A 13,754-nucleotide genomic window follows, 5' to 3' on the forward strand; every position below is an offset into this window, starting at 1 on the left:
GAAAGGACTGGTTCTGTGGAATTGAATTGAAAACTTGAGAGGAAATGGACCTCTCCAGTAGACAGGAAGAAATCAGCCTTTCAGTTTCAGAATCTTTGCTCAATTTAATTTTGGATTTTCAATAAAACTATACAACTCAAGCATGAAACCACCACCTTACAGATGAATCAGTTAGTGAGCATTTCTAGATACTTTTTCATTCTAATTAGGATTTTAAAAATCCTATAACCAAACTTTACCTCTAGGAATAAGGAAAGCCAACCTCATGAAATCCAAATTGTGTAATATAAGGTGCAATAATATAAGTAGTGAGATTAACTGCAAGGCACACACCACCACCATCACCACCACCACCCTTCTCTCCAACAAGGATGGGCACTCCTTTCTCTACATTTCTTTTGTATGCCTCTATTACTGTATTTTATCAAGTCTAAGATGTCACTTATTATAGATGCACAATCACTTTATGCATTGCCAATTATGCATGGCACCCCATCTATATATGCTGGATCCCAATTTCAGGAATGAGAAACTGTGAAAAAAAAATGAACATTAGAATCAGTGAAGTGGGGTATACCATACTTGTCATATGCCATTGTCATGGTGCGTCTGTCTTCCCCCAGTAGGTGGTGATCCCTAGGTCTTTACTGTTAGATGATGTTCCTTTTGTGTGTGCTTATACTCCAGCACAGTGTGCAATGCATACACAGACATCTGACTCCATGTCTTAACCCAGCAAAATTAATAAAAGTGATAGATAGGAGGATAGGTTTCTAACATTAATTGGGTTTAGGCTTTAACAAAACTTTACCTTTTTCTTTGCTGCCACTTCATTTTCTTTGAAAAGAAAGAGATCTTTGAAAAAGATCTTATATGGCCTTTCCTTTTTGACTGAGCCTTCTTTTCCTTTATCTGTTAAAAAAAAAAAAAAAGGAAAGAGAAACATCTGTCATCCCTGCTTTGTTTACCTGAAGGGTGAGGCTCCCCCTAGCCAGGGCACAGCAAGTGGATAGGTGGGTCTCTGAGGAGGACACAGGCAGCCTTTGCCTCCCCAACTGAGGCAGGGATGCAGGGCCTGGATCTCAAGGGCAGAAGACACAGCTCATCTGTCTGTTTCCCATGGCATCAAGCACAGTGCTTAGTACTTCAAGGGGGATAAGTCTGTATTTGTTGTGTGAATAGGTAAGTGGGCCAATTACAAGATAGTGGGATCATATTTTGAGGCATTAAGATATTGCTTCTTTCCATCACTACAAATACAACTACATTCTCTTATACCACCGTTTCAGCAGCAATAGACACAGCCAATATCCTTAGGGACATCCTCAGTCCAGACTCGAGAGTCTTCAAAAAAAAAATAAAATAAAATAATGATGAGTATTGGTGAGGATCGGAGGAATTGGAATCTCAAACGTTCTGCTAGTGGGAATGCAAAATAGTGCAGCCACTTTGGAAAACTGGCAGTTCCTCAAAAAGCTGAACATCTGGTTGCCATGTGACCCAGTCATTCCACTCCTAGAAATGAAAATGTACGTTCACATGAAACTTGTACATGAATGTTTATAGCAGTATTAGACATAATGGTCAAAAGATAGAAATAATCCAAATATCCATCAACTGATGAATGGCTAAACAAAATGTGGTATATCCATACAATGGAATAATAATCGGCCATAAGAAGGATACATAATACAAGACTGATGAAACTTGGAAATATATTAAGTGACAGAAGACACATTAATTCCCTACATCATAAGATTCCATTATATTTCATGAAATGTCTAGAATAGACACATCCATGGAGCCAAAATGTAGATTAGTGGTTGCTGAGGGCTGGAGACGAGATGGAGGAGGGTAAGAGGTGACGGCTAAGGACTGCAAGGTTTCTTTCTGAGATGATTAAAGTGTTCTAAAATGGACTGTGGTGATGGTTGCAACTATCTGTGAATACAAACCACACACTTGTACACTTAATAAAAAAAGAAGCCTGGCTATAAAGGGGTTGGGGTGGGGGGGAGATGGAAAGGGAGAGGAAGAGAGGGAGAGAGAAGTCAACTGAATTTCTGAATGGATTTTTTGTTTTTATTTATAAAATCTGAAATGATAAAAGGTCTTTCTCTTTTTCTTTCTTTCTTGCTTCCTAATGTTTGGGGGTGGAAATTTTGACTTTAAATACCACTGGCCAGAAACAGGAATACTGGAGCTTGGAACTGTTACCTTAGGTCAGTGAAAAGGAAAGGATAACTGAAGACACATCTCCTCTCTGCCCCAGCCCCTGCACCTACTCTCACCTCCCCAAATATCAGAATGTCTTGAAAGCAACACTCTTCTCCAAGTGGCTAAGAGATTCCCAGCAGGGCTGGGAATTATTGGTCTGGAGTTTATAGGCTGCCTGAGAATTGGCTCTTTGCCCAGGGATTCAGTTGGGAAAGTGGGAGTGTCTGGGATAGAAACCTCAGGCACATTTTGCTGCAGGTAATGGATTAGGAAGAAAGAAAATTACAGAATAGAAGCCTTTGGCTCAACATGGAATGTGGAATTTTCTGATCACCTCCTATTCACCTTGTGGGTAAAGGAAGGATCCCCTGCCCTAAATAGGATGAGATGAACACTCAACACTGGACTGATGAGATAGACAGCAGTTTATTAGTCCCTTATATGCCCAGCCCAGGGGAGGAAGACACCGCCTTGCATGCAGGACCACATCATGACTGCACTTAGGAGCAGAGCGAAACAGCAGGGATTGCAGGAGACAGGCTTTGTAGTAATAAGAGGATAAGGTGCCCCCTGCTTCCCGTAACAGGATGTAACTGACTTATGAAACCCATTAGGCTGAAGACCAGTGGGGTGTAACTGGTCCAGTTGATGGGGGAAAATAGCTAGGTGGGGAACCTTTCTCACTGAGTGGAGGTCGAATCTGGCAAGAACAGGGAGACTTACAGTTCGACCTTTGGGGATCTGTGAAACTCAAAGATGTCAATGCAATACATGAAATTTTAGGCTTTGTGATACATGAGCAAAGACAGATGAGGGTAGGCCTAGGCATCTGGGCTTGGAGACAGCAGGAGTATGGAAGGGCAGAGCCAACAGACTGAGGCTCAGGAGGAGACAACAGAAGTCAAGGACCCAAATGGACTTGGGGTTGAGTGGCATTGCCAGTCTATGACCTGTACCCTATACCACCACTCTGAGGCCAGAGCTGGACCTGACATCCCAGGATGGGACCACTGATGTCTTCCAAAGGGTGAGGCATTGGTAGGCTGGACATCTCTCCCTCCACCAACTTTCTCTCCTCCTAAGAAAAACCTTACAAACTTAATGTCCACCCCACCCTAGGTGGCTTAAAATTTTAAATGCCCGATTTTAATCCCCTCTGACCAAGTTTAAGTATCCTGGATTGACAAGATATTTTTTCTCTTCTAACTCCAAAGCTAAATTCTTTTTGGTTATAGAGAAATAGAAAAACTAAAACTCTGAATACCAAGTATATTAATTTTCTATGGCTGCCCTACTCAATTACCACAAACTTGGCAGCTTAAGACAACAGAACTTTATTCTCTTACAGACCTGGAGTTCAGGAGTCCAAAATCAAGGTGTCGTCAGGACTATAATCCTTCCAAAGACTCCACCTTAGCTCTTCCAGCTTCTGGTGGCTTCAGCCATTCACTGCCTGTGTAACTCCTGCCTCCATTCACAGGGCCTTCTTCTATTTTTTCCACTTCTCATTGGATTTAGGACCGACCTTATATCCTTGATGATCTCATCTTGAGATACTTCCATTATACTTGCAAAGACCCTTTTTCCAAATAAGGTCACATGGCAGGGACACAGACAGCTACCACCATTCTGGAGGGCCACCTTCAACTTGCTGTAGCAAGTTTCCTGAATTATAAACTCACTATAAGCATTGGCTCTTAGCCAACCTTTCTCCCCACCTGAATTACGTCCTAGTCACATAGAACTAGGGCTGCTATAACAAATCACCACAAATTAAGGGGCTTAAAACATCAGGCATTTATTCTCTCACAGTTCTGGAGGCCTGAACTGAATGCATTGGTTTGGTTTTCTCTGGGAGTTTCTGAGGGAGAATCCATTGTATGACTTTCCCCTAGCCCATGGAAAATGCCTATGGAATGCTTATTACCTGTAACATACTCTTGGCATTACCCAATTTTCAAATCTTTGTCAAATTTGTAAGTGAAAAAGAATTTATTCTTCTATACCAATAAATATGGATTCCTTGTATATTTGTAAAGAAGCAGGAGGAGGAGAGAAAGGCTGGATAAGGAAAGGAGAGGACAGATTTTGATAAGATGTAGTTATTCATGTCCTTTATTATGACAAATAATTGAGTTAATTGTTTTACGTCATGAAATTCCCTAGCAAACTAGCTGAGTGTGACAACTTAATGCCCTTCTGATGTGGAGATTTGTCTTTGCAGAATTAAAAAGTGGAAGAGAACTTTCTCAGCAGGCCAGTTATAAACTCTTTACATAGAAAGATGCTTGTCTTGTGGCATTCTCCTTTTCCTACTCTCCCAAGTCTACCATGGAGACTGACCATACCAGGCACAAAGCAAGAACTCATTGACAGATTCCTTCTTTACCTTCAGGAGTCAGTGGTATCGGCAAAAAATATGATGACATTTTGTCTCCTGGCCCTGTCCAAAGAAAAGGAAATACATTAAAAATAAATTCTGTAAACCTGTGCACACCGGGTGATGTATGGAAGTGTTGAATCACTAAATAGTACTCCTGAAATTAATATTACACCGCATGTTAACTGTAATTTTTTTTAACTCACTGGAATTCAGATAAAAACTTAAAAAAAAATAAATTCCATAAACCTTGTATAAAGAGGCTAAATTCAACAACCAGTGGTTCCAAATAGCCTTCATTGCTTTTAAAAGTAGTATATGCATAAACTCTTTGACCCAGCAATTCCAAATCTAGGAACTTATCCCAAGAAAATAATCAGGTAAGTGGGCAAAAATGTATGTACAATAATATTTGTTGACATGTTATTTAATAAACAGGGAATTGATTAAATAACTATGGGGTACCCATAACATGGATCGCCTTGTGGCCCCTCAAAATGATGCTGTAGTCACTGTTTAGCTCTGTTAACAATATATTAAAAGTAAAAAACAAAATATTTCAAAATGGTGGGAATGGTGTGGGTTTTAAAAAACACAGGCCAAATCAGATGCTTTAAAAGTTGTTCAGCCAGGGGCGCCTGGGTGGCGCAGTCGGTTAAGCGTCCGACTTCAGCCAGGTCACGATCTCGCGGTCCGTGGGTTTGAGCCCCGTGTCAGGCTCTGGGCTGATGGCTCAGAGCCTGGAGCCTGTTTCTGATTCTGTGTCTCCCTCTCTCTCTGCCCCTCCCCCGTTCATGCTCTGTCTCTCTCTGTCCCAAAAATAAATAAACGTTGAAAAAAAAAAAAATTAAAAAAAAAAAAAGTTGTTCAGCCAAACATTAATAGTTGTTGTCTTTGATTTGGAGCAAACTCTCCTTTCATTTTTATCAGGTGTGGGATTAAGGTTAGGTGCAAAATTTAAGGAAGTAGCCCCCCCAACTCAGTTATCAAGATAAATAACATGTCAATGCAAGTTTTTTTAAAAAATTCCAAGATAATGCAGGAAAAAAAATCTATGGTGAACAAAATATTAAAACTTTAAATACAGACAGGATTAGACTGTGAATTCATGTGACCCTGAGAGTGCGTGCCTCACTTGTCACACTCACGTCCTGGCCCACAGATCTTGTCTGTATTTACATTTTTGATATTTTGTTCATCGTGGAACTTTTTGCATTAATTTTTATTTTTAAAAAATAGTGAATTAAAATGTTTGGTTTTGTCCATGCTGAGCATGGAGCCTGCTTGGGATTCTCTGTCTCCCCTTTTCTCTGCCCCTCCCCTGCTCACGCATGTGCATGCACTCTCTCTCAAAATAAATAAAATTTTAAAAAAATGTTGTTTTTGCCTTCCCCTTTAGGCTTTGCACCAAAGGCAAATGTTTGACTTGCTTCACCCTAATCCTGTTCTTGAATTTTTATACTTTTTTGTGTTATTCTCAATGAGTTTGTATAATTTTTACAATGAAAAAAGTATCAATGATATTTTCATCAGGGAGGAAAAAGGATGTTTAGTATTTGATATAAAAACGTGTGCCTGGAGGTGCCTGGGTGGCTCAGTTGGTTGAACGTCAGACTTCAGCTCAGGTCATGATCTCATGATCCATGAGTTCCAGACCCTCATCGGGCTCTGTGCTGACAGCTCAGAGCCTGGAGCCTCCTTCGGATTCTGTGGTTCCTTCTCTCTCTGTCCCCCCTGCCCCCACTCTCTGTCTCTGTCTCTGTCTCTCTCTCAAAAATAAGTAAACATTAAAAAATTTTTTTTTAAAAAGTTGTGCCCTCGTCAGAATGGCTAACATTAACAACTCAGGCAACAACAGATGTTGGCAAAGATACAGAGAAAGAGGATCTCTTTTGCATTGCTGGTGGGAATGCAAACTGGTGCAGCCACTTTGGAAAACTGTATGGAGGTTCCTCAAAAAATTAAAAATAGAACTACCCTATGACCCAGCAATTGCACTACTAGGTATTTATCCAAGGGATACAGGTATGCTGTTTTGAAGGGACACATGCACCCCAATGTTTATAGCAGCACTATCAACAATAGCCAAAGTATGGAAAGAGCCCAAATGTCCATCGATGGATAAATAGATATAGAAGATGTGGCATATATATAATGGAGTATTTCTCTGCAATTAAATAGAATGAAATCTTGCCATTTGCAACCATGTAGATGGAACTAGAGGGTATTATGCTAAGCAAAATCAGAGAAATACAAATATCATATGACTTCACTCATATGAGGACTTTAAGAGACAAAACAGATGAACTTAAGGGAAGGGAAGCAAAAATAATATAAAAATAGGGAGGGGGACAAATATAAGAGACTCATAAATATGGAGAACAAACAGAGGGTTACTGGAGGGGTTGTGGGGGGGGTAGGCTAAATGGGTAAGGGGCTTAAGGAATCTACTACTGAAGTCATTGTTGCTCTATATGCTAACTAACTTGGATGTACATTTAAAAATAAGTAAATAAAGTGGTAAAAAAAAAAAGACACTTGTTACGATGAGCACTGGGTGTTGTATGTAAGTGATGATTCACTGAATTATACTCCTGAAACCAATATTGCATTGTATGTTAACTAACTAGAATTTAAATAAAAATTCAAAGAAAAAAAAAAGGTGTGCCTGCAACAGGAACAATGGGACAAACATCCTGTTTCAGGTTGCCCATTTATTTATTTTTAAATGTTAATTTATTTATTTTGAGAGAGAGAGAGAGAGTTGGTTAAAGAGAGAGGAAGAGAGAGAATCCCAAGCAGGCTCTGAGCTGTCAGTGCAGAGCCCCACTCAGGGCTCCAACTCAAACTCACAGACAGTGAGATCACGACCTGAGCTGAAATCAAGAGTCAGATGCTTAACCAACTGAGCCATCCAGGCACCTGTAGCTCCTTATTTAAATTTTGCCTCAGTTCTCTCAAAGAACCACCTTGAAGAGCTAAGAGTCCCAGGAGCATTTGTAGCAGGTGATTAAAGATACAGACTTTGGAATGGAGAAGCCTGTTGGTTTGACATTTACAGATGTGTGAGCAAGATCACTTAGCATTCAAAAAATATTTATTGAGTACCTACTATGTGCCAGGCACTGTTCTGGCTGCCAGAGACAGGACAATTTAAAAACAACAACAGACAAAAAACACAGTTTCTTCATGGAACCTACATTTAATTATTTAGCATCTCTGAGCCTCAGATTCCTATTCCAAAAAATGGGGATATAATCTCACCCCTTACAGCTTTCATGAGGATGCAATGTATATGAACAACCAAGCAGGGTGCCTAGCATGCAGACCAAACTCAGTAAGTGGGAGAAATTTTGCACTAATATTTGCTCATTAGAATGTGATTTTACTTTCAGTGATTATGAAAATGAAAAAGAGAAAAGAAATTACATTAAAGCTTAAAAAAATTTTTTTTAATGTTTATTTTTGAGAGAGAGAGAGAAAGCAGAGTGTGAGCAGAGGCGGGGAGGGGGAGAGAGAGAGGGAGACACAGAATCTGAATCAGGCTCCAGGCTCTGAGCTGTCAGCACAGAGCCCAATGCGGGGCTTGAACTCACAAACCGTGAGATCATGACCTGAGCCAAAGTTGGATGCTTAACTGACTGAGCCACCCAGGTGCCCCATATGTTAAAGCTTATAATAGAGAAAAGATTAACAAAAACCTACATCATTGATATTATACTTTTCAAGTTACTGAAGATTTTTTAAATGTTTGTTTATTTGTATGAGAGAGAGAGAGAGAGAGTGCACAAGTGAGGGAAGGGCAGAGAGAGAGGGAGACAGGATCCAAAGAGGTTCTGCATTGGCAGTAGAGAGCCCCATGCAGGGCTCAAACTCACAAACTGTGAGATCATGGCCTGAGCTGAAGTCAGACATTTAACCAGCTGAGGCAGCCAGGCATCCCTGAAGATATTTTTCACAGGCAGTGGATTCATTCTGATAGTGGAAATTTCATGGGCCCATAAAAAAATTGATTTACTATTGGATGGCCAATAGTTAAGATTTGTAGGGGATTTTCTTATATTTGTATACTCAGCACTCCTCCAAATCCCTAAGATTTGGTTCTGTTCACTTCTCTCTTGACATACTTTAAATCTTTTAATTCTTCTATCTATCTACATTCACTCCCCTATCCATCCCCACTTTCATCCACTTCTCCCAAGTCTACCTGCAATAAAAATCTTTATCCATGGGTTCTGGCACTTTCTCACTCAGAAAAACCAGAAGTTCCCAGTCATCTAAGCCAACCAATAGCAGGTATCTGCTCTGATTCCATCTTTCTAGTAACTCATAGAACATTGAATGGAATCAATATTCTCTAAAAGCTGTTATACCTCTGTACTCCTGTACATATTAATCTCCCTATTGATCAATGAAGGGTTGGTAAAGAACATAAGAGAGAAGAAGAGAACCAGCTATTCCTAGAAGGGATTATAAAGTTCTCTGAACTAAACCAATATGATGTGTCAACCAGGAAAAGGAAGCCAAAGCCATGAGTGTCTTTGTTGTGCAAAATAAAAATAGCACGATGACTAAACAAAAGCTCTGTACTGAAATCGAGGGAAAATGTCATTGGACTGCATAGCAAATACCTGCAAGTTCACATCTAAAGTATTTGTTCAAATCCAACTTCCGACAGACGAAAAAGATGAAGAACTCAGAAAAAACTAAGGCTTCAAAATGGTGGTATGTGTGTATGTGTGTGTGTGTTGGGGGTCACCTGCATGGCTCAATCAGTTAAGTGTCCAACTTCAGCTCAGGTCATGATCTCACGGTTCATGAGTTTGAGCGCCGCGTTGGGCTCTGTGCTGACAGCTCAGAGCCTGGAGCCTGCTTCGGATGTTGTGTCTGTCTGTCTCTCTGCCCCTCCCCCACTCATGCGCTGTCTCTCTCCTTCAAAAATAAACATTAAAAAATGGTGGTGTGTGATTTCAAGCCATCATTTTTAGAGGTGGCATAAGCTAGTGATTAAGCATAGTGAGAGCATGGACTTTCATTGTTCTCACACTTCAATTTCCCCATCTTTGATTTCTCTCTCTTTCTTTTTCTTTCTTTCTTTCTTTCTTTCTTTCTTTCTTTCTTTCTTTCTTTCTTTCTTTCTTTCTTTCTTTCTTTTAGGGAGAGAGAGCATGAGCAGAGGAGAGGAGCAGAGGGAGAGAGAAAGAATCTGAGCTGTCAGTGTGGAGCCTGACACAGGGCTTGATCCTGCGGCCCTGGGATCATGATCTGAGCTGAAATGAAGAGTCAGATGTTCAATTGACTGAGCCACCCAGGCGCTCCTCAATTTCCCTATCTTTCAAAAGGACTGATAAGAATAACACCTACTTCATGAGATAGTTAGGTGAGTTAACATGTGTCCCTCACTTTGGACAGCATCAGATGCACAGTAAGTACCACAGCAGTACTTGGAGAAAGCATTCCAAAGAGGAAGGATACCTGGTGTGTTTGAGGAATGGCAAGGAGATTAGTGGGACTTAAGCATAGTGAACAAAGCAGAGAGTGATAGATGAAGTCAGAGAGATAGCAAGGGCTCTGTGGGTCATTTCTTCAGTGAAATGAGAATCTGTAATGAACCACTCTGATGGCTGACCTGGGAAAAGACTGTACAAGGGGATGGGGGTGGAATAAGGACACCTGTTGGGAGGCTACAGTCATTGGGAGGCACGAGATAATGGGGACAGTAGTGGAAGCGGTGAGAGGTGGTCTGATTCTAGATACGTTTGGAAAATAGAGCCTATAGGACTGGCTGATGGTTTGGATGTGCGGTATGAGATAAAGAGCCCAAGAGAAAAAGGATAGTTTCCATGAATGGAGACAGAGAGGCTGTGGGGGGAAGATAAATTGGGAAGATCAACGTTTCAGTTAGGAACATGTCATGTGTGAGATATGTTAGATGTCTAAGGGGACATGGGTGTAAAATATACCGTTCTTCCAAGTGAACGCCGATCCTGGCTGATTAAATCAATGCTAGCCTTCCTCTAACATTACGCAATTATATGTGGCCACTGAGTCAAATTTTTTGATGTGGATCGTCACAGGGGCAACATGGATGACACTGTGGGAAGACCTTAACCTTGATGGCAGGGAGGTTTAAATCCTGCTTCTGCCTCTTATCAGCGCTTTCTTCTTAGGTCTGTCCTATTAAACTCAACGCACCTTCCGTAAGGTTCTTCTTACATCAGGTGTGGATGCGAATACTTTTCTTACAGGCTCCTTGCAGTTTTCAAGCGCAGGTAAGGTATGCAGTGTGCCTACTTACGGTGTGCTGATAGGGAAATAATTGCCTATCATTCCTTCAAGGTAGATATCCAGATCTTTCCTCTTTCTAGTCTGTTCTGCCTCGTGAATAACTGCCAGCATTTGACAAGAATAGGAGAGATAACTGATAACCAATTTTTGTAAGAAACCCTGAACTGAAATTCCTGAAACTGGTTCATTTGAGAGGACTCTACCGGCAATATCAGTGTAGATTTGGGGAACCTGACCCACCCTTGGGCGCATTCTGAACACTCCAAGCTTTATGGAAGTGGAAAAAGAAGAATGGGGTTTTATAATGCCTAATCCTAAAGTCTGAGACCAACTCCTAAAATGGACAATAACAGTATCTCCCAGATACTATTCAGAGCAATTTGTGTTTGATTTTCTCAACTCTCTTTATAACTCGGTGAAAATGGATTTCCAGAGTCTCTCAGTAGGAGGTAAAAAGCTTTGTTTATCTCCCATATGCAAAGATTTAGACACATTCATACTCAATGGCTTTCAGTTTTTTGGGTTTTTTTCCCACCTCCTTCCCACCCACTTGGACAAATACTAGGAGAAAGGGCTGTGAACTGTGTCCTTGGATGGTGTGGAGAGACCAGAACTAGCAATTTTTTGTTTACCTGAGAGCCAGGAACCACTAGGTCCTTGGCCTGCTTAATGATCTGCCTCTCTTGATTAGGTCAGAAGCAGAGCACAGTGATGAGGAAACTACCTTCAGCTTGACCTTTAAGGCCTTGCTGGCGTATTTTGTGTGGGCTTTTCTATTGACATTTCTGACTGCCCCTTTTGCAAACTGAAAAAAAATAACTGGGGGTCAAGAGGAAGAAAGAGTACAGGAGTAGAAGTCAGCCAATGTGAGTAAGATGATGTGAAAAATACCGTGTAAACTAAGAAGTGCTATAGGGATGTTGGTTATTGCGAAGGACATTATCTATAATTAAGTATTTAACAATGACCAAGGAGGAGAGAAGTTCTCTCTTATCCTTCTTGCTTGTCTGCAGGGGCTTTTCAGGCAATGTTGTATATCTGGACTGTAATTGATGCACTCAGTTCACTCACAAATAAAAACCCCCATGAAAAGAATGACCATTTCTTTTAGACTTCCCCCCAAACTTGTAAGCTTTAAGTTCATAGTACATTCTGTGAACTCAGCAGGGGATCTAGTGGCTGAAATCTTTAACTTAATTGATTCGTAAGACAAATAACAGGATTAAAATGAATAGTAGTATAATAACAAGTACACCTATAATTTGAGCTAGGCACTGGGCAAAGTGTTTTACATTTCATCTTATATAAAGCTCAAACAAATCCATAAAATAGAAAAAGGCATGAGAAAATGGATGAAAAAACTGAGGTTTAGGAAAGTTAAGTACATTTCCCAAGGTCAAACAACTCATAAGTAACAGAGTAGGATTAAGACAAGTTTATCGAACCCCAAAGCCTTCTATATTCCTATAATTTTACCCTCTCCTTTACGTCTACAACTTCATAAGTCTGCAAATAGGCCTGTAATTGCAAAATGTAACAGATTCAAATCTTTAGCAAAAATTTTATAATATAAAATTTTAATATTTTTCTATGAATTATGACTTTATGTTTGCTTTTCACTATTTCTATTTCTCTTGTATTATCTATTATACATTTCTCTTTAAAACTATAGGGGAGCATGGGTGGCTCAATCGGTTAAGCATCAGACTTCGGCTCAAGCATGATCTTGAGGTTGGTGGGTTCTAGTCTCACAGAGGGCTCTGTGCTGACAGCTCAGAGCCTGGAGACTGCTTTGAATTCTGTGTCTCCCTCTCTCTGCCCCTCTCCTGCTCATGCTCTGTCTCTTTCTCAAAAATAAACATTAAAAAAAATTTAAAAAAAAACTGTGTATAGACACACACATCTGTTTGTGATTATGTGTCTGAGCTGTGAGGAATATATGGGGTCCCCCCCCCTTAGGGTCTCTTTTACTCACATTCTCTATTGAATTCCTCTCTTTCCTACCAATTGGTTTCTCTCTTGAATGGCCAAAATATGAGAGCTAAAGTATATTCTTACTTATTTGTTCATCTAAAGGGTTTTTTGCTTTCTCTTCTTTGTTTTTAAATGGCTTTTAAGTAACACTAAATTGACTTTCTTTTACATTTTATGGTCTTACAGGTCTCAGCCTGCGTTTATGGTCTGTTATTCGTGTTTATCAAATGCCTTCCTTTTGATTATAGTCTTTGCTGGGCAGGGAAAGTGCCTTTCCCGTCTTTGTAAGTTCCACAATCTAACACAGAGCTTCTAATAAAAGCGTCTAAACAAAATAAAATGATTAAGAAACGTAAAACCCAGTGCCTGCCAGTGTTTTCACAGCAGTTGATAGGCAAGAAGAGATGTCGGTGAGAATTACAGACCATCTTCCGTAAACAAACTTGATCCTGTCTCCAACCTTGGGGGCAAATTGAGGGTAGGCCCACCAGTCACAGCTGGGTGTGAGGATGGGAGGTGAGGGGGGCACTGAGCTGAAACCACTTTTACCTCCAAGAGTTCGGATCCAGGAGCCGGTCCAACCTATCCTTCAGGAAGGCGTTAGTAACGGGACGAAGGACAGAAACGCCAATCGATTCTCTAGGCTCGGCTCTATCCTCCCTCGCCTGGATCCCCCTTCATCTCGGGGACCTTCTGGTAGGGGAATCTGGAGCGGAGCTGGCCAACCGAAAATTGTGCGTGGCACCCGCCACCCGGCTTTTCGGCCGCGCGGACCCAGGAGCAACTCTCCCACCGCAGCCCCCTCCTCCCCATCTCTGTACACAACGCGGCCGGTCGCGTCCCAGTCGGCTGGGCAGAGGTTCCCCGACACTGCGCCTCCCGGCTCTCTGTGCCT

General features: G+C 41.0%; 1 protein-coding gene across 1 annotated transcript in view; it reads right to left on the minus strand.

The window, feature by feature from the left end:
- Positions 1-13,645, minus strand: part of CCDC38 (coiled-coil domain containing 38) — a 56,943-nt gene extending 43,298 nt beyond the window's left edge. Inside the window, exons 1-3 of the mRNA XM_011284160.4 lie at positions 13,409-13,645; positions 4,607-4,660; positions 812-912 (exon numbers count right to left, since the gene is read on the minus strand). Of these exons, the coding sequence (XP_011282462.3) occupies positions 812-912; positions 4,607-4,646 (141 nt within the window). The 5' untranslated portion in view covers positions 4,647-4,660; positions 13,409-13,645. The remainder of the gene's footprint in view (positions 1-811; positions 913-4,606; positions 4,661-13,408) is intronic.
- Between the last annotated feature and the right edge of the window lie 109 nt (positions 13,646-13,754).

The sequence above is a fragment of the Felis catus genome, chromosome B4, assembly GCF_018350175.1.
Source record: "Felis catus isolate Fca126 chromosome B4, F.catus_Fca126_mat1.0, whole genome shotgun sequence".
Lineage (NCBI taxonomy): Eukaryota > Metazoa > Chordata > Mammalia > Carnivora > Felidae > Felis > Felis catus.